The 24,644-nt window shown below is 41.1% G+C and overlaps 1 protein-coding gene across 5 annotated transcripts; it reads right to left on the bottom strand.

Moving 5' to 3' along the window:
* Positions 1–1,375: 1,375 nt before the first annotated feature.
* Positions 1,376–24,604, bottom strand: LOC126863782 (chitin deacetylase 1). Of its 5 annotated transcripts, none has more exons than XM_050614284.1 (6): positions 24,456–24,604; positions 9,494–10,026; positions 4,846–5,244; positions 4,102–4,423; positions 3,488–3,787; positions 1,376–2,967 (listed from the first exon to the last, which is right to left on the bottom strand). In XM_050614284.1, the coding sequence occupies exons 2-6, from the start codon at positions 9,540–9,542 to the stop codon at positions 2,439–2,441; spliced, it is 1,599 nt and encodes a 532-aa protein (XP_050470241.1). In that variant the 5' UTR covers positions 9,543–10,026; positions 24,456–24,604; the 3' UTR covers positions 1,376–2,438. The 5 variants fall into 5 exon arrangements, with proteins under 5 accessions (XP_050470241.1, XP_050470239.1, XP_050470242.1 ...); XM_050614282.1 differs by lacking the exon at positions 24,456–24,604 and adding an exon at positions 22,807–24,036; XM_050614285.1 differs by lacking the exon at positions 24,456–24,604 and adding an exon at positions 22,845–24,036.
* Positions 24,605–24,644: the final 40 nt, after the last annotated feature.

Genomic DNA, 24,644 nt, shown 5'->3' with positions numbered 1-24,644 from the left:
TTTAACGCGTACATTGTTTTAAAGGGGCTCGCGAATGAAGAAATTAAAACAGTTTCGTTCCAAGACTTTGAATTCTAAAAGCGATAGCTCTTACAAGTGTCGAATAGCGAAACAAGATAATCTCTGAAAAAGCACGTCGAGTTACGTGGAACGTATCGATTAAATTCAAGTAAATGCAATTAGAATTTTATTATGTAAAACGATATTTGACATGCACGGACCTAATCGAGTAATTGAAGAAAGTAAAATTTCTTGGAGTATTTTAACCAATGAATCAGAGATTCGTCTCAGTTTTCCAGGTAGTAATAAACTTAACAAACGTCGCTAACAATAAATGGTTCCAAGCGGCAGACCTTGAGCGGCCATTATGGGCGTTAGACTACGAGCAAAGAGAATTTCGCGGCGCTAGCAAGCTGGAAAGGTCCTTTCTCGCGTTCGACCTACAAGCCAGAAGAATGCAGTCGTCGTTTTCTCGGCCAGAACGTTTAAGCCTGTCACCTCTCCTCTTCGATGCGGACCACGTACGCGCCGTTCCAATTTTCAATAACGAAGAACGGGCTTGCTCGATTTCGTAATTAACCCGGCGAATTTGCCAGACCGGCCTTGATCTTAACCACCCTCGTATTTCGCCTCGATTTCGCCCGATTCGAAACCGGAGATTTTCTCCTCGATTCGAGGTAGGCGTGTTTTATTATTGCAGTTCGAATGGCTCGACACGTCGAACGTAAGACTCGTAGAGATTTTAAAAGATCGATATAAAAATTTACGATCAATCAGAGTGGAAGCTTCATCGAGTGGTTTTTATTAGAAGAAGGTACCTTCGGATTCGATTCAAGAGAGAGATTAAACGAAAGAGAGATGAAAAGAGAGATTGGCGTAATAAATATCTTCTTATAACTTCTTTAGTATCATTTTATGGTCTAAAGGCAATTTAATGCTGAAAGCTAGAACATAAACGTTCGTAACTTTGACAAGCCTTCCATTAGCCAAATAACGAGTTTGGTTATCGATCATTAACGCTGAAATTATCAATTTGTACCAATGTATAGGTAGACATTTTATAGGTTTACGGCGATGCATTTCCGCAGATGTTTATAATCTTTTAAAAAATTTGTAGCTAAATTTTTCCCAAACTATGCGTTTCTTTCTATATATTTCGTTTCAATTTTTACGACAGATTTTATAATTTACTCGCCGATAACTCCGATGTTAATGAATAGAAACTGTAGTTGGAAAATCGGGTCATCGACCCAGAGAAGAACGACGAAAGGTCTTCGAACTTTGTAAACTCGTGTCGCGATACTTCGAACCCGTTCCACTTTCCTCGAGAAATTCCTATTGAAAGGGGATGGGAAATGTGAATGAGAGACTCTCGTATTCCGCCGGTTTCTCTTTTATTAAAGATTCCATCGAGAACGTAAAATTGATAATTATTACTTAGCTTTAAAAAATATACATACACGATATTTTATATTTATATATATATATAGTTATTTATATATATATATATAAAAGTTTGGCTAACCCTTTAAAAATAAGGGTGTCCGCCATTTTGTGACAGGGAGTTCTGGCGGTCGCTGAGGGATCATCGATTTTTATTTTCATTTTTCCTGGGGTCAACAGGACAACCGCAGCCCGACCTCCCAGCTAAATCCGTCGTGTCCTCCGTCCATGTGTCAGGGATCCGTCTTTTTTTCAGGGACAGGCTGAGACACGCGTTCATATATTACACACGATGATAATAATCCTTGTTTTGTTTTACTTTTCCTTTTTTACGTCGTGTTCGCGTTACGATCGCGTCGTTTCTCTCCAGGTCAGGTTTCGTGGAGGCCAGGGTGAAATCGTCGTGGGTTTGGGAGAGAAATGGGAGAGAAATGGAAGAGAAAATAGAGAAAAAGAATAGTTCGCTGTATCGTCGTTCGTCGTCGCGTTCGTCGTCGCGTTCGTCGTCGCGTTCGTTGTCGCGTTCGTCGTTGCGTTCGTCGTCCTGGTCGCTGAATCTCGAGCCGCATGAAAGTTATCACAGATCGTTGGTGACGTGATTGATGGACGGTTTTCGTCGACGAACCGATCGGGAGAGCTCGATTCTCATCTTTATCGACAATCACGTCTTCGAGCCCCTTTCTGTTACATCCTCTGTTAATAACTGTTCCTCTAAAAACAGTCTAGCAAAAGGCTCCGTTAAAAATTTTATACAACTACCCTGTATCTCGTAACGGAAGTAATCTTCGTGAAAGCCCACCCGACCGTGTTCCCCGATCGAAAACGTCGCCGACGACCCCACGTCCACCGTGAAACTCGTGAAGGATAATCGACCAATGGCAGGACGAGAATGAGAGGGATCGAAGAAAGATCAAAGGTGAACGCCCAAAACGACAGGCAAGAGGAGAATCAGAGGGTTTGACTTAGACGAGAAGGAGGAACGCGACACTGTGGCCTTAGAAGAACCCGTCACCGGTCGGATCGTTCACCCATGGATAGTTATTCGGGCAACGTACGCAGGTCTGAAGGTTGATGGTCTCTCCAGGAACCTCTTTCGAGGTGAGTTTGCAGGTGTGGGGAACCCAACAAGCGGGAGGCCCGTCCACGATACACTTCTCCTTCCACGGCTCGAAACTCTTCGATTCTGTTATCGTGCGAGGATTCTGGATCCACTGGATCACTTGGGTCATCGTCACGAAGTAAACGTCGTTGTGGTTGGACAGAATCTCGTCGATCCAATAAAGGAACGCGTCCAAGAATTCGGGATTGTTCTTCAGCCAGGCTGCGTGGAAGTAGAGGCCCAAGGGAGCGCGGTTTTGTTCGTAATGTCGGTCAAAGTTGTGGTTTAGGAAATTGTAGAATTGGTCGCCGGTTAGGATGTTGCTGCACGAGTCTACCATGGCGCAACCGGGAAGGTATTCGTCGTTCTGTGGGTCTTCGCGGCGGTCCAACTCGTTCATCACCATCTCCCAGACTGCGTGCGACCTACGCAAAAAAGTCGATGCTCGATAGACGATGGAGGGATTGAATCGAGCCGCTACTATCCCTGGCATTTCAGGCGAAGACGTAGCTGCTTCGTTCGAAGCGATACATTTCACATAAAAGGTGACGCTTCTTGCACAAAATATTTTGATATTCTCATGCTACGAATCCGCTCTCGCTATTAGTATAGAACGTACAAAAGATTAGGTTAATGGGGCATGTAGATAGACGGAAATAGATAGGTTGCTACTTTTAATGGAATTCGTTGTGGGATGTAGCATTCACTGACAGCAATATATATATTAAATTAAACGTTATTCGATATTAAACACGTCAATATATATCGATATGTTTAAGCTACAAGCGTTCTTGGTGCAAGATGCATATAGCAGATAATTGGATCAATTACCTCGAGCCACTACTAATACCAGCTTGTGACAGAATTGTATTAGCGTAATCATCGAAGCGCGAAGTTTTTAATCAGATTAAAGTAATTCGCTTTTCTACTTTAAAATTAGGTTACCTCGTTGGACAGTGTTGAAGGTTTCCATGGCAACGGTGCGGCATTCTGAAGTACATCGTGTAAGGCCATAGCGGTGGGTTGTTCAAGGCCGCGGTGATGGTGGAATCGTAAAGGAATGCTTGTTCTTCCATCATCGTGAACTGATTGTTTCCACCGACTCTGAGATACGGAGCCCTCACACCGACCACGCTGTTGTCCGTTAAATTAGCGAATTTCTCCGCGATGATCCTCATACCAGCCATTTCTTTAGCCCAATCGTCCACCGTCGCGTCTGACCAGAAACGTTCGTCGTCGTTGTGACTTGAAACACAAACGTTCATCGCGCGATTAACGCCGACTTTAAGGATCGGCTGCTAAAACAACTTAAACCACTAAAAATTGAATTTCCGAGTCTATATTATCGTCGTTATCTTTACCGCAATTTTATTTCGAAAGCGCATCTTCTTAAGATCGAACGGTACGTAGATCGTTAAGAATCGAACGTTCCGTGTATTACGACCAAAGTATAAACTCGTAGCAAAAGTCGTGGTTAAAGCTGAACGCTCGAGCCAGGTTGAAAAATACTCGAAAAGAATAAGGAGAGATTAATTTGTTTTTCACAAGTGTTTGCTTACGAGATAGAGTGAACGGCGATCTCGTGTCCTTTCCTGTGCATTTCCTGGACAGCCGAGTAGTTGGTGTACTTGTGCGAGACGAAGAAGCTGGCCTTGATTTCGCAACCGTTTGGGTTCTTGCGTTTTCCGTTGAAGATCTCTTTGTACAGTCCGATATTATTGTTATTGATGGCATCATCGAACGTGATAGTGATCATCTGCGGTACGTCCTTGGGAGGTAGGTCTCCGGGGATCGTGGTACCGTCCTCGGAACAGAAGCAATCGGGTAGAACGCAGACTGTAGGGTCACAGGGTGGCGCTCTGTTCGGGTCGTTGTCCATATCTGTAATTTTCGCGAACCCGCAATAGCCCCTTTTACTCGAAAATCTTTATTTCAAGTCGCCTCGATGAAGGATGACGAAATTAACAGCAACGAAACTCGTCATCCGTCCCTGTCATGGTCTTCGTTGTTCGTGTCAAAGGGAACGTAAATTATTCACACGTGTCGACAAAATTGAATCTCGTTGATCTTCGTTTAAAATCATTTCGAAAAAGAAAGACGAACAGTGTTTTTGCGAACGAAAGTAGGCTACCCTGATGCGTCGATAAAATCGAATCTCGCTAATTTACGTAGTTTTCACTATGCATTAAGTTTCCAATTTTCACCTTCGGGAGGTGATCGTCGAAAGAACGAATAACGAATAGAATTTCCAGTTATGAAATTTGCCAAAACGATCGAGCAAAGTTTCTCTATTTCATACTCACCGCAAATATTCTCGTCGGATCCGTCAGCGCAATCCTTTTCCCCGTTACAGAAAAGACCTCTCTCGATGCAAGAGCCGTCGCCGCAAGCGAGGAAGCCATCTTGACAGAGCGGTTCCTCGGTGTAAAGCAGAGGTTTCGCTTTTCTTTCTTTGTTCTTCAGTTTGCAGTTGTTCACCGAGTCTTTCCAGTCGCAGGTCTGTTTATCGATATCGAAATACAGTCCCGCGGGACACCTGATGGCCTGAAGACCCGAACTGGTGCACTGAATCACGTCACGACAGTTGTCACCCTCTCCCGCCACCAATCTGAACCATTCGCCCGCATCCTTGTCCTTGCAGATCTCGCTTTCGAAGCTCTCTTCTTTCTTCTCCTCCTGTCGCTTCACGCGATTCGAGCCTTCTAAAATTAAGTGGTTCGTGTCGTCTTTAGGGCAATGTGTATTCTATTTGTATTTACAAGTATTGTATTTACCGTATCGATGGAATGATAGTTACGAGGATTTGATATTGAAAGTACCAGAATAATTACAACGATCGATTCCTATTACAGCAAATTAGTACAATACAGTTTATACGTTTGCAAGAGTGTATTTCTAAGAATTTGAATTATTTTTTGTAAAATATATACGCATCTGCATATATAATTTTCTATATCGTCACACACCTCTTCGGGTATCTTACATTTTCACTTCATCGATGTAGATTACATGTATACTGTAGCGATCGATAGTTAACGACCAGTGTCAAGAAGATCGATACTAGCGAAGATTTCATAAGAGATGCAATAACGATATAACATTATCTTTCATATACGTGATTTATTGCTAATATAATGACTTCTTTGCCGATATTAGTGAATTATTTAAAGTTAAATATAAAGTTGTCAGGAATAAAAACGTTTACATAAAACTTCTAAACGACACTCGGATTTCTTCGGTGAAATTTCGAGACGCATACATATACGTACGATTGCGTAACAGCGAAGATACCTATCAGCGGCGAGATTATGGAAAGTGTGAAATTGACGTCACAATACAACGTTGGCTTATGATTATTTATTTACCAATTGACAGAATCACCGTCTTTCGTCAGATGGATCAAAGGCAAGTGATTAGCACAAACAATAATTTCCTTTTTTTTTCCTTCTTTCTTTTTTCTTTTTACCTATTTTACCGAGCAACCATCAGAGTACACTACTACCAATTCTCGCCAACGTTCGATTTCTTACGTTTAGTAGAGGCGGAAGTAGAAAATCAATACTATAAATTACGTAAGAGTTACGAATATACGATTTTGCCAATATTTATCTCGCTTATGTAAGCCATTTGCGAATGCCGTTTTATAAAATACATCTTTCGTACCTATTTATATTTGTAGACTCTCTTTTCTAACAGAAATATATAACTCCTTTCGCGTCGAGTGCTTTTATATGTTCGTTTAAAAAGGGAAACTGCGAGTGCTTTGGAAATTCACGACGTGTGGCATTGTTTTCGTTTCGAGATGGTTCTTGGTCGAACGAGCGGAAACGCGCTCCGCTCGAGAAAGTGGAAGCAGAAACGGCTGATTTTTAATATACGGGGAAACACGCGTTGCTTTCCTCTATTTGCAGTTTCGGCCCCGCGTTAATTTTATATCAAAGCAACGAACGGAGAAAGCTGTCTCGCGCCTTTCCAACGACATTGTTTTATTAGCGTGTTTTATTAGCGTGTTTTATTAACGATTTCGCGTTCTTTTCATGCCCCGAATGCATAGAATTCATTAGGTCGATCAACCCTTAGTAGGCGAAATCTTTTTCTTAACAATGATGCAATGTTACGATAATATGACCTATATAGACTCAAACTTATATATACAGGGTGGTTGGTAACTGGTAGTACAAGAGAAAAGAGGGTGATTGTACGCGAAAAAAGAAGTCGAAAATACAGAATAAAAATTTTTCGTTCGAGGCTTTGTTTTCGAGAAAATCGACTTTGAATTTTCGCTCGGTACGCGTGCACTTTATCGCGTCTCGTTATAACGGATCTCATTGTAGATCGTTGTCTCGATGGAAAAATTAAAAAAAAAGAAAAAAAAGAAAAAATTTTTATTCTATATTTTCGACTTCTTTTTTCGCATAGAATCACCCCCTTTCCACTTATACCACCAGTTACCAACCACCCTGTATATATATATCGTAGTTGAAAAATTCGTACAAATAGGCACAAACGTCCAATTATAGCGATCGAGTCTTTGTTCGGTGTAGTTCTCGTAAAAGTTATTGCCGAGTCCATTGCCCCATTAATTTTGGAAAGGTCAGTCGGTAAAGTATAATGGCGTGTAATCGGAAGGATGCTAATTCAACCGGCTACCTTTTCGAGAGAAAGTGGAATCTTTCTCTAGAAGTTGCGCGATGAAGAAAGGCGATTGGTTTTACCAAGTAGGAAGTTCATTAGTGTAAAATAGTATTATTGAAGCAAGAACGGCTGGATGGAAAGTGATTTGGATTTGGAGCGCTTGAAAAGAAGCGATTTCAAGTAGAGTTTAAGAATAACGAATTTTACAGTCCTTGGATTTAATGTAAAAGGAACGAGCAATGTTTGAATATAAAATTAGATTACCAAGGATCGAGATTCTATGTAAAAAGAGGCGATGGAAAGTGAAATTCTTGAGGAATTTTAAAGAGTTGTATGTCAAGTCGCGAAGCAACGAGCCGAAGAAAGTACGAAGTCAGCAGGTTACAGATCCAACGAAGCCTAATCACTGGATCTCCTTGAAAACCGAGAATTCTACAAGTAGCTTCAAATTCAACGATCCATCCTGTTCTACGGCTCGATAACGACCTCTTTCTGGGTGTCATAAACTTTCAAACGTCGATCTATCGTTCTTTCACTTCCTTCGCAAGCTAATACTATTCCGTAGCCGATTTCAAAGTCGCAGGTCTACCTACGTTCGTAACGTGGATATTCTTTCAAAGAGAATGTACATTAAGCCGTGTATCGAGCTTTTCAAAAACCTTGTCATCTATAAACTTTCACGTCTGAAAATCGATTGAAAAACCGGCTCGAAGGAAATATCGACGTTCAAAGGTTTGAAAAGATCCACACTAGATTTAAACTCGTTTAAAGTCAAACAAATTCATATATTTAAACCAATAAATTTCTATCGAATTTATGTTAAAATACCTACAAGATTTTAGGCATAACAGCAAGATACGTTACAGACATTTTCGAAACAAAACGCTGACTGTGAAAAATCACTTAGAATCGAATATACCAACGTTGAAGTAGCCATAGGCTTTGCCAAGCATCGAGCAATCTACAGTTATTTTCAGAGCTAAAGATCAGCGTTGAAAACTATTTAAACTTAAACGCCTGCAAAACCTTTCACAAGACAAATTATATGCAGAAGCTTTCGAAATGAAAAATTGGTACGAAAGAGTGAAACACGGTGAAACGTGTGGATATTTGAAATTACAAGAGATACAGATACTTTCGAAAGTCAAAAACTGAGGCTGCGTAAAGCATCGATTAACTCGGTTAAATCGATCGAAAGTCTTAACATCTAAAATCGCGTAAAATAATATCTGAAAATATTCCGAAGAATTGTCAAAGAATGCAAAGTTGACAACCACCGTATACAGATACATCGAAAAGCAAAGTTTGGCTAAAGGACCAACACGTTAAATCGTTTGAGCCCCGTTGGTCCCGCGGGCTGGTGTCATGTCGGCATCGCATAGCGCCGCGACAAACGGGGAAAGTTGCGCCCCCCCACCCCGTGTATTTTTCAGGGCACGGCAGTGACGTCACCCATCCGGGACCGAGTAGAAGCAGAGGCTTTCACGCTCTAATCTCTTATGCAACCTGTCGTCTCTGTCGACCGCCAGAATCGTATTCCGTCCGATTTCCACCGTTCAAACCGCCGATTCTTCGAAAGCGTCCACCGTCTGCTATTTCCGAACGAGGAAAACAGCGCCACAGGGGGCGGAGGAGGGGCAGTGGACACGGCTCGCGAACATTGCCGCCTGTCGCCATTTCGAGACTCACGTGCGCTCCCGTTTAAACGGTTCGCCTTAATTTTTAATTTCACGCGATGATTTTCAGTCGACTTTTGCTACTACCGTCTACTCTGACTTTAGTCCGTCGCTTAAAGAAATTGGAGACTAATTTGAAAGAACGCCGATTCTATTGTTCGCGTGTAAGTAGCTCGAGAAGCTTATGGCGCAACGGTCGAAAGAATGAACCAGCTAAAGGACTTCTAACGTGGTGCAACGTGGTCTGTCTCAACGTTTGTTTTATATAGTACGATTGCGAAGACCGTAGCTAGTTTCCAAGTGAAAATTGTTACTAAAAAGGCGACGTGTCTTGGTACAATGTCCAAGGAAGAAAACATTGACTCGTAGAGGGAAGGACAGAGGGTAAAATTCAATTCCATATTGAAAATTCCCGCACGAATTCGAATCACGCCTGCCACCATGTTCCCACTCGCTGCCATATTCTATGACAGACTACCCTCCTACACGATTCTCTCGAACCTCGTTAACGATCCAACGTTAGAATCGTCTTTATGGTAACACTAACCGTTCCTTTCATCCGTAATTCGTTCGATCTCTGACGATCGGCACACTGATCTGTTCTGTTCAGGCTGTGAAAGTCACCGAATTCCTTACTCACCGGCGAGAACGATGGCTGCCAGGAACAGCAGCACCAGCGAGGACCTCATCCTCGTCCAACGGAAGGAACGGCGCTTCCGGTTCCCGATGGAGGTTCCGTGACTCACGAGACTCTGACTTATCCACGCGTCCTACTGGCCTGTGTTTCACTCGTGTCGAATTCGACGATGGGATGATCAGATGGGGGCCGTTTTGGGTATTCGAACGAAGAGCTCGCGAGTTTCCCGGCACCACTTCCGGAAAAGAAGTCGAGATCGAGGAACAGCGCTCGCGGGCGCCCTGAGATCTTTGGCTACTCTCTCAGGTAGATCGAGAACGAGTGTGTTCGCTTCAAGGACGCGGACCTTGAAGGCGTAGGTACCACTAACGGACTGACCGAGGCCCGCCACTCGTCGCGCCTTATATTTCCACCACCACGTTGTACCCTGTTGGGCCCCCTCTTTCCTGCTCTTCGATCGTTGCTGTTCTGCGTCGATCCGACAATCGTTGCCTCGCTCCTGCTCCCCAGGATGCAGTGGCGTAGGAGTGTCTCACCTAGAAGACAACAAGCCTTAACTTAACCCGTGGGTCGTGTGGACGATGCGTCGAATCGGGGGAACGAGGGTAGGTGCACTGCCGGACGTAAGTGCTACTACGCCTACTGATATTTTATATTTTCTAGGTATTTTCTAGATATTTTATCGTAAATTTCTTACTTTACTCCTATCTCGTGAGATATACAATAATAAATAAAGTAAAATTTTTCTTTGCATCTTTTCCGGTAGATACAACGAGTAAAATGTCCTGATGCTTGTAGCTGGTGGTACATTTACCGTATACGTTACTCCTCAAGAGTTTCAGAACCATCTTATTTACAAAGCGACGAATAAAAGGGTAGGATGATTTTATTCTTGATAAAGAAATTCACGCGTGTTTCGTATATTTTTATGCGTACAACGCGTTCGATGCGTTTTATATTTCAAGCTAGTCGAAATGACGTAAATGATCGTAAAGTAAACGCTTGAAAGTTTTATCTCTTCGATCTTGCGTACGATTCGTTATCAACCGTTTACATAAAATTCATCAAATTACCCAAACTACAAGACCATCGTTCGTATCGTACGAGTCGAAAGTCTCGAAACTGCCTTCGGTTTGATCGCTTTAAATTCACGGTCGCGATTCCCTACAGCGAATTGCAGCAACTTCGACTCTCGGCATATTCGCGAGTTTAACAATCTTGAGCGATAAAATCGCCGGATCAATACGGTGTTTATCGTTTGGAACGTTGTTGTAAAATAGTATGATTCACGAGTACACCGTTTCGAGTAGAAATAAAATTTCAGTAAAATGCATAGTTTGTAAGATTCAGAGGTTGTTATTTTCGAACGAACGTTATTCACAAATAACGGAGATGTTACGAATAGAACACAATGGTAAAAAAATCGGGGCGGTGCAATTTCTGGACTTTTTCGCAACGGAGATTCTTACGTAACAGAGAAAATACAAGTTTTCCGTTGCTTTGGAAACGCGAATACGCGTGGCACCGCGTCGAAAGTGAAACGAGTTCGGATGCAACTGCACTCATTCAGCCGTAGATGCAACGTGACTGCGATTCCAGGAGCCGTTGCACTCATTTGTCTTCCTAATTCGATCTTGTCGTGGTTACACATCTCGGAAACGAAGTGCCCTGATTCGCTTGCTCGAGCTTCGAACGACCGTTCAAACTCGTTCGCTGAGACTCACGAGTACCCTTATCTTAAGTATTTCGCAACTTTGTTTCAAAAGTTCTTGAAAGTTATTTCTTCCTTTTATTCTCAAGTACAGTTTTTAAATTTAATTTTAATCAACAACTATAAATATATGTATATATTGCAAAATTATAAATATATTACGACGTTTGAAAGATTAGAAAATACCTACGAGTACGTTACAGAACTTGAAATCGACTACTTCAACGCTATCAACTACTTTGAACGAGGATTCAGAAAATCCTGCAAAGAAAGAAAATGCGGAAGATAAAAGAAGGAAAGACAAAAATCCTGCAATCCTTTTATCTGGTAAACGGAAAGGCTATCAGCAATATGTTTCAAACGTTGTATTCTAAAGATCGAAAGATGGACAAAATTGTTCAACCCCGGCTTCTCATCCTGGCGTGGAAATGTCAGATCGAAGCAAGGGCTCGGATGGCATTTTGGGGTAGATGACGAGCCGCCTGGTTAGGAAGTCTGCACACGCGTCTATTGCACCATCGTCGTCCGTCTCTGGGAATCGCGACGCGGGCCGGCACGTAAATGCCAACGATCTCGAATCTTTCGACCGTTGCGCCGCGCCAGCAGGTTGCCAGGCAAATGGATGGCTCGCGACCATCTCTGGTCGCGAACCCAGCCACATGGAATGTACCCTTTGCTTGGTGAACGATTTCGTTCGCGCGAGAACGATTTAATAAGCGTACGTCCTCTTCTTCTCTCTCGCAATTGTTATCCAAATCGAACATGGTATAATTTGATGTTTCGTGTGACGAACGATGAATGCAGTTGATCGTTACGTTGTTTCGCTGAGACTGCAATTAGGCGAACGTAAATTATGGTAACTGTGAGATCGAGGATTGATTTGTGACATCGTTGATAGAATTGTTAGCGTGATTGCCAGGTTGCTGACAAAGAACGAGAATCCTATGAGTGTTGTTTGATAGCGATCGAATCTGTGACAGTGTTTGCACGATTACGTTCTTAAGTATTAATTATTAATACTTGGACGATTAATGAAATTTGTGCAGCTTCCGTATATCGATAAATTCCTGATTTGAAACGTAGCGATAATTTGCTAAATATGATGTAATATCTAATATGATTAAGTACGGTATACTAATAACGATAAGGAAAGTAATAAGATTGCTGGGCGGTATATGAATCATCGGCTGTTAGTTCTTTCGTTCGAATAAAAAGACTATGGTCGGTAGTAATATGTAGGTTCTTGCGCGCAAAGGAAGATCAAAATCGTGAACGTTTCATCTACGCGTCATAGCGAACGTGACTTTTCTTAAAGATTAGCGAATACATTTCGTAGGTCGGACACAAGTCCGAAAAAAGTGAAATCGTCTATGTCACGTTTTTGCTTGGCTCACGTTGGCACATCGGTTCTGCGAACAACCACGTCACGGACTTGTGTATTGGTATCGAAATCTCATTGTGAAACGACGGTGAACCGGCTCTGGCCGGCGTTTATCGTTAAATTCAGCTACAGGAATTTGCCCTTTTCCGAGGCGGAGAAGAAGCATAAACGACGTCGTCGAGAAACCAAGTGTGCGTGCTTAACGATTCTATTATTCGATTATTCGGATGCTGCTCGTCCTGGTATGACCTGATGTGACCTGGTATCACCGAAGCATTTCTCCTTGAAAAAGGCGCGAAGAAGAAGAAGAAGAAGAAGAAGAAGAAGAAGAAGAAGTGGTAGTCGAGGAATCTTCGAGCTAAAGGGAAACGCTGAATATGCAACGATCTTTGGAATTTGGAGAATATTTATTTGAAAAATTCATTGAAAATTTCTGTTAGCCTTTGCAAACTTGATTTTGATACACGGGAGTTACGAGAATTAGAAAATCGTGTGTTCTTCGAAGCGAGGTGAACAACTAAACAAATCGATTTCTAGATGACGATCGTTATCTGTGCATTGGATCGATCTTCCTCGTGAGATGTATAGATGCGGCAAAGCGATGGTTATTCAAATTGGTAGATAGCAAGAAGGAAGTGCGCGTCTTCTACTTGGGTTCGTCTCAATGATTCGCGTGATTGAAAGCCAGCTTGGTATTCTCAGTGTCGCGAGATGCATTTAGAAAGCGATGAAAAACAACGATCTGCATTATGAGTCACGAAACGTATCGCACGTTCTTGCGAATCGAAGATTTTGTCTCACATTTTGAACAGCGATCGACTTAACTTTGTAAACCTAATTCGCTTCGTTCGCGTATCTTAAGGCGGACGAAAATAACTGTTCTGTTACGTAGATAGACACTGTCATTCACGAATTTCCAGACGTCTTATATTTTTGATGTAAATTACGATCAACTACTCTCGTTTCCATTTAACGCGTCAAGTTGACGGGCCATCGTGCGCTTTTACGATCGCTCAAATTTTTCTATTTTCAAAGCAAACATCGTGTTATGCTTTTCTAACCGCGGTATTTTTCCATCTGACATTCCGCGAAACGAAACCACCAAACTTTGTTTTAATTTCTCACAGGTAAACGATGGATGAACGAGCGTGTCAATATCAAAATGCCCATCAAAACTTCAAAGTTCACGGATAAATGTCCAATTCCTGCGAAAGCGAAAGGTAGCCAGGCGCTACGAAACCGAAGCTCCCCGATTAGCGTAACAAATTACATAATCGTCGTTTCTTTCGCGTCGATCGCGAGATCACGACGAATTAACCTATTCGTAAAAAAAAAAAGAAGAAAAAAGAAGTAAAAAAAAAAGAGCAGAAGATAATAGCGCTTTGTCCTTCGAGGCGAAAGACTTTTATTTTTATCGCGTGACAAGGATTCCTTCGGCAGGGAAGAAAATCGAAGAAGGAAACAAGGTCCGTTATCCTTCGAGTGGTATCTATTTAAAGGAATGATCGCGTGGAATGCCAATGATCGTTTCCTCGCTGTTCAAAAAATGCGCACACCTGCGAAAACGTTACTATGCCTTGAAAGCCGCGCCTCAGCAACGAAATTCTGTTTGATGATCGGCTAATCTGCTAAACCATAACCGTTGACGCGTCGATCGCGCGGTAAATGCATCATGGGGCTGTTTCATGGCTCATGCTGCATCAGAATATAAATTTAATGGCTCAGGACTCTGAGCAGTTGAAACGATCGAGAGTTTTGTACGAATGAATTTTAACGCTAGAATTACCAAATTAGTTAAAACTTCGGGATTTCAGGTTTTTACATTGGCAATTACTAAAAGCGTGTAGGAGCTTTTGCCAAAATTAATTTAACAAATTCCTTTTTTATCTTCGAAACGTTTCAACGACTACTTTGCCTTGGATATTTTGCATATCGCAGGATTCCTGTGCATTCTCCTACTTTTCGTACATTTCTCACAAATGTGCAAACATTCGTAGTTTAAATATTATATCTTCAAGTTCTTAATTCCATCTTGAAAACCATCGAGCTAGAAAATTTTGTTTTTGAATCGTCGCGCGGTCCCACGATGGTTTGTAACACGATCGCTAATCGATTACGTTCTTATATCCTCAAGGGCTGGCATTGTTTGCTAATTTTCCCTGCGAAAAATCTATCTTACCAAGTAACGTTAAAACGAATCATTCGAAGGCAAATGAATTTTAATGGCAAGTTCCAATGCTGCGTTTTAACGAAGGTGATAATTGTAGGCTATTCAATTAGATTTTAAGATAAATTTTCCTCAAAAACGGTAAGTTGTAAATGCGAAACGTCGAGACTTTCTTATGAACGCACTTGACGACGTCTAATGCAATTTAACGAAGGTTTTATCATGACGTCCGCCGTGTCGTTTAATTGGAACGAGATCAGCGGTTCGTTTCTATCGGCTCTTACATTCTTGCGCATAATTTACGATCTTGTTTATTACATGGATAAACAACTACCGTCTTTCATATTCAAATTACCGAATCCACAGAGTTTCAATTAGAAGTCTGTACTCGAGAGACTGCGATTAATTGGAATATTGTCCGAGAAAAGTTTGACATTGAAATATTGATTTAAAGCACAGCCCAAGGATCTACGCAATAGTTTCCAGAGATATGTTGTTCTTAATTCTTTTCTTAATTTACAATTCCATTTCCGAAGCTTTAACCTATTACTTGATTCTCTTTGCTTAGGAATCCATTTTATTTGTTTCGTAGAATTTTCGCCTGCAAAGCTATAACATATTTAATAACACCGTTTCCCTCGGTTAAAATGTCCTATTTAGCATTTTTTTCATTTTCGCGCTACGAATCTTCGCGTTTTAAATTAAATTAAGAGCGGAACGGAGACGACGCAAAGATAAAATAAGAAAAGGAACTTCAGGTTTCCTCGGTTTCGAAATGGCAGAGAGAATGTTTCTTAATTAAAGAGGGCAGGACGCGTATTAATATGGATATTTTCAAGACTTAATTTCCTCCATTAAATTATCTACTTCCACAAAACAGAGGCTACTTCCTTGAATAAGATTCACATAATTATCCTGGCGAATTATTCAAAATACTTTCCCATTTCCGTAACGAAGAACAAAAGGGAGAAACGAGTAACAATGGCGATTAGTCGGAGACAAGATCAAAGACGCGCTCGATCACGATCAGCGATTCTCTCGGATGATCTTTGAGGTCGGTACGTGAAACCATCTCGATCGTTATCAGGGTACGAGGCACGATTCCATTGGAAATCGTGCGGCCCTGGCGTGACATATGCCGCGACGGTGAAAGGAAAAGAAGAAGAGGCAACCGCGACGATATCAGCTGAAGCCTTCGAGGCTGACTCGAGCTTTCTCTGCCCGCGGCCAAAGCGAGCGGAAGCCTCGTCGTGTCTGGAATGTTAGACACCAGGCTCCATCTAGTGCGATCCGCTGGATCTTCTACGTCGTGATCCATGATCCATGATTCGCATTTAACGATCGAGTTAAAATCCTATCATTAAAACATCGACTAACAATAAGTTCGCCATTAAGTACTCGTTCCAGCAGAAATGTTAATTATACCGGTATAATCTCTTTTATAATTGTACGAAGAAGTTGATAAGCTCGTTCGATTTATAGTTTTACAAAATTATCGGATTCGAATTTTGTAGTTAAAAATATTTGTTTCCTTCTCGAACGTATTGTTCGCGTGATCGATTCGTAAGCCATGACCCGGATTTTACAAGTACGAGTAAATACGTTTGGAAAGAAATTAAACGTTAAATATGAAACTCTAATTCGGTTTAAAAGAGCGGCAAATTAATTCGCTCGTCTAATATCTACGATATTTATTTCTAACGCGATACCACATTTATCAAAAGTTTCTATTTCTTTCCACGCGATAAACCTCCGTGAACGCCCCATTCCCAATTCAGTTTTAAATTACTTGCAAATAAAAAATCATTTCTTTAATAGTTATAAATCGTTTAATCGTTAAATAGTTATGAATAGTTATAGTTCGTTTGATAATTTCTAAAAGTTTCTTACCGATCTAAATTATACCCTGCGTTTTACAAATCGCAACATCCAAGGGATCGTCGATTAGAATCACCGATTAAAGCCGATCGAATGATAGCAACGTTCGCAGAGAGCTTATCGACGAGAAAGCAAGGGGGAAACAAGCCCTTTGGCTCGTTAATTCGCCTTTTGTAATTCAGTCCGACGTGGCTAGCGTTTATTGGCGCGACACCGAAATCCAGGGATTCTGCGGCAACGATTCGAAGAGAAAAATCGAACCAGCCTCTTTTCCTTCGTTCCCACCCCTCGGTGAAAGAGCTACGTATAGACAATCGAAGCTATCTGTTGCATCTCCAGGACTTGACCCCACTCGTCCTTGGCCCAATGGTCCTGGAATCACCCTCGAACCACCCCTTTGCTGCACGCGTGTCTCTAATGGCGCTCCTAGCAAGCAGCAACCATCTTATTTGCTATGGTGTACGCGCTGCTTCGGCGTAATTAAGCCTTTTAGATTAGTTTTTAAAATGGGAGTTAATCGAAATTAATCAAAGTTTAAAGCAAAATATGCGAACGATGTTTACGAGCTTCGCAGTCCGTTTAATGAAAAAGTTGTTCACTGACGTGGGAGTTGTTCGGTTTAGATTTTTGCTGCGTTGATGGTAATTTAAAAGACCGATGGAAATTGGAGATTTTTGTATCAAATGATTAGTAAATCGTGTGGACACCTATGACGATAAGCAGAAAGTGCTCGTATTTCTTAAACAATTACGCGCAAATAATTACGGTCGATAATAAGAGCACTGATTCGGGTGGATTTGAGAAATTCTTCGGAATGTGAAACGATATTTTGACGTAACATCTTCTCGAATTAATCCCCTGTCAAATGACAAGATATCAATTAAAAATCGGGACTGCTTCCCTAGAGAAATTCATAGAGTAGCGGCAACACGGAGAAAGATGAGAATCCTCTGGTCGAGATTGGAAAGCTAATTTTAGCATCGTTCTATGAATCTTTAATTCTCATGCGCGTTTCCTTGCCCCGGTGAATATTTCTCGATGAAGCAACCTGAGCTATTGCCATTGAATTTCGTTTGGGCGTTGGAAAAAGACAGAATGGCTCTCGGAGACGAGATGGAATTTTAATTGACACTTTATCCGATATCAGCGGTGAAACATTTAAACAGAGCATATTCGCGCTACTTTAAGTATACCAACGTTATACCGAATTTTTATAGCTCGGAATATTTATGGCTTTTTGGAACGTTCGAAACGTTGATCAATTGTTAAGTCGTACCGGTGCGTTTGCGTGTAAATCGAAAAGATTCCTGACATTTGATAAATTTAAAAGAGATTACCGTTATGCGAGTATATTTGTTCAGCTTGAATTATTAACTTTAATTAACCTTAATTGATTAATAAATAATTTGTTAGAGCGCAATATGCGCAATATTAAAGTACGATATATTAAAGTTAAATAACGTATCACAAAGGCAGATTCGTTTAAAACGATAGGTGCTCGAAATGACTAGAACTTTCTAGGTGAGCCAATAACTGGCCAAATAAATGGGACAAGTTACCTGAAATTCGACAAACGGGACGCATTAGTCGATAACGCTGCGGAACAATGCGGTGGAAGCTACACGTAGCTTCTTCCTTTCGCGTAATACGCTTACCATAGCGACAGGAAGCTCAGAAAAAGACGAACAATTAACGAGTAGAAACGCGAAACGAGAATTTTTTCTCGCAGAAATATCGCAAAAATATTTCGACCATAGGTCCAGCTACGAGACGCTCGTCTCAACTCGGCGAACTTTTATCTCGTCAAGGATAACGAGCTTTGTCGCTTAAAGTAAGTACAATCGATGCAGAGAACGAAGAAAATCGACATCTCGACAATGGTATTACCTCGAACGTGTAAGAAAACCGACTAAATATAGAATTTAACGTTACAACCTGGCAGTACGATTCAATACAACGACTGAATACAGTTACTTTCACAAGGGCGTTATTCCTATTTTCTTCCTTGCACACAACCACGAGTTCTTGTCCCCTTTTCCTCGTACGATTCATAACTCGTTTCCTACGCAATCTTATCGCGTTTCGTATCTTCTACACGTACAATCATCAACCGATTCAATTCGATACACACGCCGCGGAAATATAATATATCGCTGGAAATACCTTCTTGACGCTAGATATTACACGTACAGGATTTTACATGTTTACCATTCGTGTTACCAATGATCAAATAATATTAATGTACGATTAATACGATATATTTGATAATATTAAATAATATTAATGTAAAATGAGGAGAATTAAAATTATACGATGAAATTATGCGACTACGATAAGTAAGATTTTATCAAAATTATATCACTTGCACATTTTTACTAATTAGGCTTTCTAGTTGGTAGTAATAGTAGTAAGTTGGTAATTAGGTTTAATTTTAATGTTAAGGATGATTTGATTAAATCAATGGTATAATGGATAATGGCAATTCGTAAAGGTAGAAGCTCCGAAGTTATTGCCAACTATGTTGGTCCAACCACCAATATATGCATCGGAGTACTAACCTATATATGGGAATATACGTTATAATTGGTGCGTTGCTAATTAATCATATCGAAAGTACTAGCCAATATATCAACTATAATATACGTTTCCATAGATAGTTTAAAATCGATCATCGAACCACACGGAATCCCAACATGCCCACCTTTCTCGATGAATTTTTCGATAAAAGTCGAGCGATTTAAACTCAAAATCCATAACCGTGACCACTCGAACTTGCCAGGAGAATCGAATGAAGGAAGAGACAACGACGAACCGCGATCGAGAAAAGAAGCTTCGAATTATGCGATCGACGTGTCGCAAAGCTTCAGGAACCGATCTTGTCGCGGTAAATTGAATTTTATCGCGGGTTATCGCCACGAACCTATCAATTTTCCGGAAGAGTTTCAAGGTCGCTAAGGTAATCCTTCAAGGGACGAGCTTTGAAAATTGCGGTATCGTTTTTCCGAGAAGTATTGATCAGAATCGATCTATGTGGAACCAGCCTTTAACCAGAGATCTCAGAATGAAAGAAATGAATCAAGCCAGGTTAAATATTTTTATAGCATTAAAAAATTCCTTCTTTTAACTTCTAACACATCGATAGTTTTACAAAGCCTTAGAGGATAATTTTTGCAATTTACGTTCCTATTACAGTCGAAACAAAAATTCTTCTACGATCGCCAGAATTTATTAACCAAAGGCAGACCAAACGTTAATCGCGTATCACGCGAGAATTATACAATTCCAAGTGAGAACAACGCACTATTTTTATCTTACGATAATTTATCACTTCATTGATTAAAACAAATTCAGAGTTGTAACATATTAAACGCGATCTAAATTCTATTCTTATCAACGTCGGTTTTACAAGATAACCCTGAACACGCCTTCTGTATTATGTTTCGCAATTTAACAATGGAAGAAAGACCGAACGTTAATTTCGTATCACGCGAGATTTACATGTTCAGAGCCAGAAGAATAAAAAGCCACGTTTGTCTTACAGAAATTTATCTTCGGGTTAATTTAAATAATCTGGTAATTTATAAGTCATTAAATATAATTTAAATTCCCCTTCTAAACAACGCGAGTGAATAAAGTTTCGATTTTCGTCGCACGTGCCTGCAAAGCAACAGCCTCTCGCGTTTTCCAATGTAATCGTTGCTGGTATCGGTGTTTCCACGTGGAGAACGCCAGGGCGAGAAGTCACGCGAGCAGAACGAGTAACCCGTAAACCGTCACGTGAGAATTCTCGACGACGTCTGTTCCGAAATAATCGACAGGCAACTCTTGTCGGATATATCTCCGGCGTTATATTCGAGAGAAAAATCTCGTGGAAGAACACCGTGACCGCCTATCTGTCTAGGAAAATTTCTCGTGGAATAAAGATATGTATTTATAGTTTGTATGCGGTTGCACGAGAGGCATAATCTAAACGGATGTGCGAAGGATTCCGTCTTCGAGGCTGTCTTTCTTGCCATGGATAATAAGGACGTTCATTTTTAGACGTTTAACAGCACGAAAGAAAATTCTGATTTTTATTTTATACCCGATCGCGTGACAAATCGTTCGTGAGTTATTTCGCTGGAAAAGTAAATGAACAGGGGCTGATTATAGTGATTTCTACGCTATATAGGGTAAGAAAGTTACGTATAAGCGAGCATGAGGTGATTCTTCGTAAGAAGATGTAGAGATATAGAAATTTGTTCCTTAGACGCTTCGTTCCCGAGAAAATCGATTTCGACAATTTGCCGAGCATACCCGAACCGAATAAATCGAAAATGTGAAATAAAATTTGCCGTTTAAAGTTTCGCTTCGTTCTCAAAAAAAAAAAAAAAAAAAAAAAAAAAAAATAGAATTCCCACGTGTTTGTTAAGACTTGGCCTAGCATTTTGTTCTACATTTTGCAATTTACTGTCACGCGTAGAGTAACATCCTGTCGATTGCTTCTCCTGTCTGGTCCAGAATTTGCCACGTTCAAGTACACTTTTTAATTTGTCAAACTCGCTTTTTTCGAAAAGGAAACGTCGTAAATTTTATTCCATATTTTCTTCTCATTTCTTCGTAAGCGATCGCCTCGTGCCTGCTTTTACATAATTTTCGATTGCACTCTGTATATTATTATAATTTATATCGAACGAATTTTTTTAACGAAATCGAAAATTTTGGTATTTGGTCGATTATGAAACTTTATGAAATCGAACGAAATAGATTGATACGACGAATGATCATTAATGCGGAATTGTTAGAAGCGTGCCTATCAAGTATCAAGAGGCGTCGTTAATTTATTGTTTGATCGAATTTTCGTGAAATCCTCGAATGGCGAAATACGAAGCAAAATATTTTTGTCGCTCTGCAACTCATCACCAAAAAAGCGAAGCGATGCAAAGCGGCGCTTCAGCGTTTTGCGTTTGTATGACAACATTTAGTACCTGTGCATCGTGACGTTTATCATTTGTACGCAAGTTGCGTTTCTCTTGGTGTGACGACAACCACAAGTATGAATAAACGATTGATTTGTAGTAAGGATATTTGCGGAAGATATTAATAAACACGCACAATTAATAAACTCTATTTATATATTACATTTTTTATTATATTTCAGTCGTGTTCAAGTGGAAATAAAATTTTGCACAGGTTCCGCTGGTTCCCTGTTACGTACGTGTACTTTATCCTTGAAATTACTTCGAAGAGCAGCCATTCCATTTAAAGTTCCTATAACTTTTGCTATTTCAGAATTGCAAATTATCTTGAGAAAGTACAAAACACAAATCATCTTTGCCCTTCGAAACTAACGTACTAAACCTCCACACGATTTCGATACGATTGGCAAATAAATGATCAAAGAAGGAAATGATGCCCTTCTGAACGTACAATATTAAGTCAATATTGATTTATACATACGCAGTATTAATTCTAATTATTATTCCAATTAACGATACGTTGAACTTTATACCGTCCAGGATCTTCACCTTGCTCGTCTTAAAGAACTCTCTTGATAAAACCAATAAAGTCAACTAAGCTATCCAAACACTCTTCCGCCCTATCTTCTTCGTCCGATCTCCCTAAATCCGCCAAATCCAACCCAAACAATTCCTCATTATCCGGAATTTCATTTCCCGTAATTCATATTCTTTTCGCATATCTAGGAAATGGTTATAGCCAGCCTGAAGCATCGACAACTAAACGTTCCACATCGATCCCAGCCACAAGTTCATGACGTGACAACAAATTTCGAAGAATCCCACAGGATCTACCTAATTCACCCCAAGTCAAACACATCGATCCTCCGACCCCTAATCACGTATCAAACTTGGACAATCCCAGAAAATGAAGATCAACACCCAGAAAATAAAGGACCGGAGGGATGTCCATTCGCGCGAAGATCAATCTATCAAACTGATTCGACGAGTTTACGTTCCCGTTTCTTTCGATTGTTTGAAACGTGCCCCGTGTCGGGTTTTATATTTTTCGGCTTTAGCCATTTTCACGACAATCCGGCGCAAATTCGTCAAGAAGAAAACAGCTAGTTTTGCCTGCACACACAGCCTAGCCTGAACGGGTTGGGCATATCGATCTCGAGAGAGGCAAAGATCGTCCTGCATGAAGCTTTCTGGCGGTCGAGTGGGGTGTCAGGGGCGTACCACGGGGCTCGACGCCACCTGCCACGACCTTGACCTACGGGGTTCCTCTCGCGCCGGCGTCACGTCCTCGCCCTCTTCCATCGCAACCGCTTTTCTCTCTGTTCGGTTTCTTCGACGAATATCCTGAATCTCTCGTCGCATCTCGCTCCTTACGATCTTCGAAACGTCGCATTTCCATTCTTTATCCTTGTCACTTTCTCTTCAAACGCCTTTCTCTCGTCCATCAACCTCTTTTGTGTCGCATGTTGCCACGATCCATCGTCGTGCTCCCTCCGATATACCACCTAGTTGATTCACAACGGTTCGTTTTGTCGTTTCTTGTCGGCGGTGCTGGTTCTTATTTCTATTTCGTTGTGTAACAAAACCCGGACATCTGTTTGGATTTTCGGTTTTGTTGCCCGTGGTTTCAGATGGAGAGTAGCCTTATCGGAGACTGATTTTTTAGCGCTCTATCGAATGCCAGGAGAGTCGATGGGGTGGTTCGTGCGTTTGACAGATTTTTCCGGCTCGTGCGATCTTCTTTTTCCTTCTGCGCTGTAGCTCTGTTTTTTTAGTTCTCGTTCTTTCGATGGCTTCATTTTTCGTGGGGCTTTAAAGGACGTTCGATCGGAGGTTTTGTGTCATAGCCACGTTCGACCGGTTTGTCGATTCGAGCTTTTTTTCCATCGAGTGCGTCCTCCCTTTGTTGCTGCACGAGTTTAATTTGTAATTTCAACCTTTCGTCAAACTTTCTTCTTGTTCTTCCCTATTTAATTGCGTAATTTCAGGCTTCGAACAATTTCGATTTCTGAACTAGATCGCAAGAATTCCTTCGTTAATAAGGAGAAACCAGCTTCGTTCGTCTGGCAAGCTCCCTTTGGATCTCCTTTGCAGCCATCGTTATCGGGAAAGGCGAATCCAAGCACTCGAGAAATTCTGCATCCACCAGCCTTTTCCCATATTCTCAATCCTAACCCCAACCTTGAGAGCGTCCTTCCTCGAATCTGTTGTGTTTCCTCCGTGAATCGACTTCCAAGCTTTGCGTGCTTCCGTCTTCGACCGACGAATTGCTTCCTTCGCCTGCTCTATTATCTTCGTCTTAGCACTTAAGTAACTTTGCTGGAATTAGCGATAGGAACAGGTTAGAGACGATCGATCTATTCAATCGCTTGGATGATCGTTTCATATTCTTCTTTGATAATAATGCAGAAACTTTGGATGCATTCAATAGAGTATTGTCATCTGTAACTTCCTAACGTTCGAAGGATCTAATCCTTTTCTCAGATAGGGAAATAAATTTGATCGAAGGCTATAGGAAATGTAATAACGACCTTTAACTAGGCTTGAAATATTTATATCGTTACACATTTTCATGGAGCATGTTTCATCCATTATTATTGAATATTACTACGACCACTTTACTCTGAATATTTGTAACATTTTATCGCGATACATTGCACGCATTGCCCGCGTTAAATTTCAGAAATGCATAAACATCCGCAGTCGATTAATCATTTCATGGCGTAAACAAGCATCTCCACCTGAATCGGAAGTTTCAATCGCCACCCACCCAACCCTCCTCCTATTGTGCAACAACCCCGATAGCTCAATTTTTGCCTCGCGGGTCGAGCTAGCCGAAAATAATGACTGCTAAAGAATCCACTGCTTACTCTTCGTTTGCCCAGTGCTGCTCGAACATTCCACCGTTCTATCAAGCCCTATCCCTAGCCACGTCCTATTAGCCACTCACGTCTATCCACTAACGATAATTCAAGCAGCAACAAGCGTCGGATCGACCTTAACGATAAGTCTCGTCGCGTAACAGCAGGGATAAATCAAACTCTTGGCGAAGAACTGGC

Source organism: Bombus huntii, chromosome 3 (assembly GCF_024542735.1).
Source record: "Bombus huntii isolate Logan2020A chromosome 3, iyBomHunt1.1, whole genome shotgun sequence".
Classification (NCBI taxonomy): domain Eukaryota; kingdom Metazoa; phylum Arthropoda; class Insecta; order Hymenoptera; family Apidae; genus Bombus; species Bombus huntii.
The sequence above is the reverse complement of the archived record's forward strand: the minus strand, read 5'-3'. Positions and strand labels throughout refer to the sequence as shown.

What these genes read in the sequence shown, in the direction of transcription:
- LOC126863782 (XM_050614284.1), bottom strand. Translation starts at nt 9,542, where the DNA reads ATGAGGTCCTCGCTGGTGCTGCTGTTCCTGGCAGCCATCGTTCTCGCC. An exon ending in ATCCGACGAGAATATTTGCG is followed by an intron (nt 4,424 to 4,845) that starts GTGAGTATGAAA and finishes CGAAAATTACAG; the next exon opens with ATATGGACAACGACCCGAAC. An exon ending in ATCGCCGTTCACTCTATCTC is followed by an intron (nt 3,788 to 4,101) that starts GTAAGCAAACAC and finishes TTGTGTTTCAAG; the next exon opens with TCACAACGACGACGAACGTT.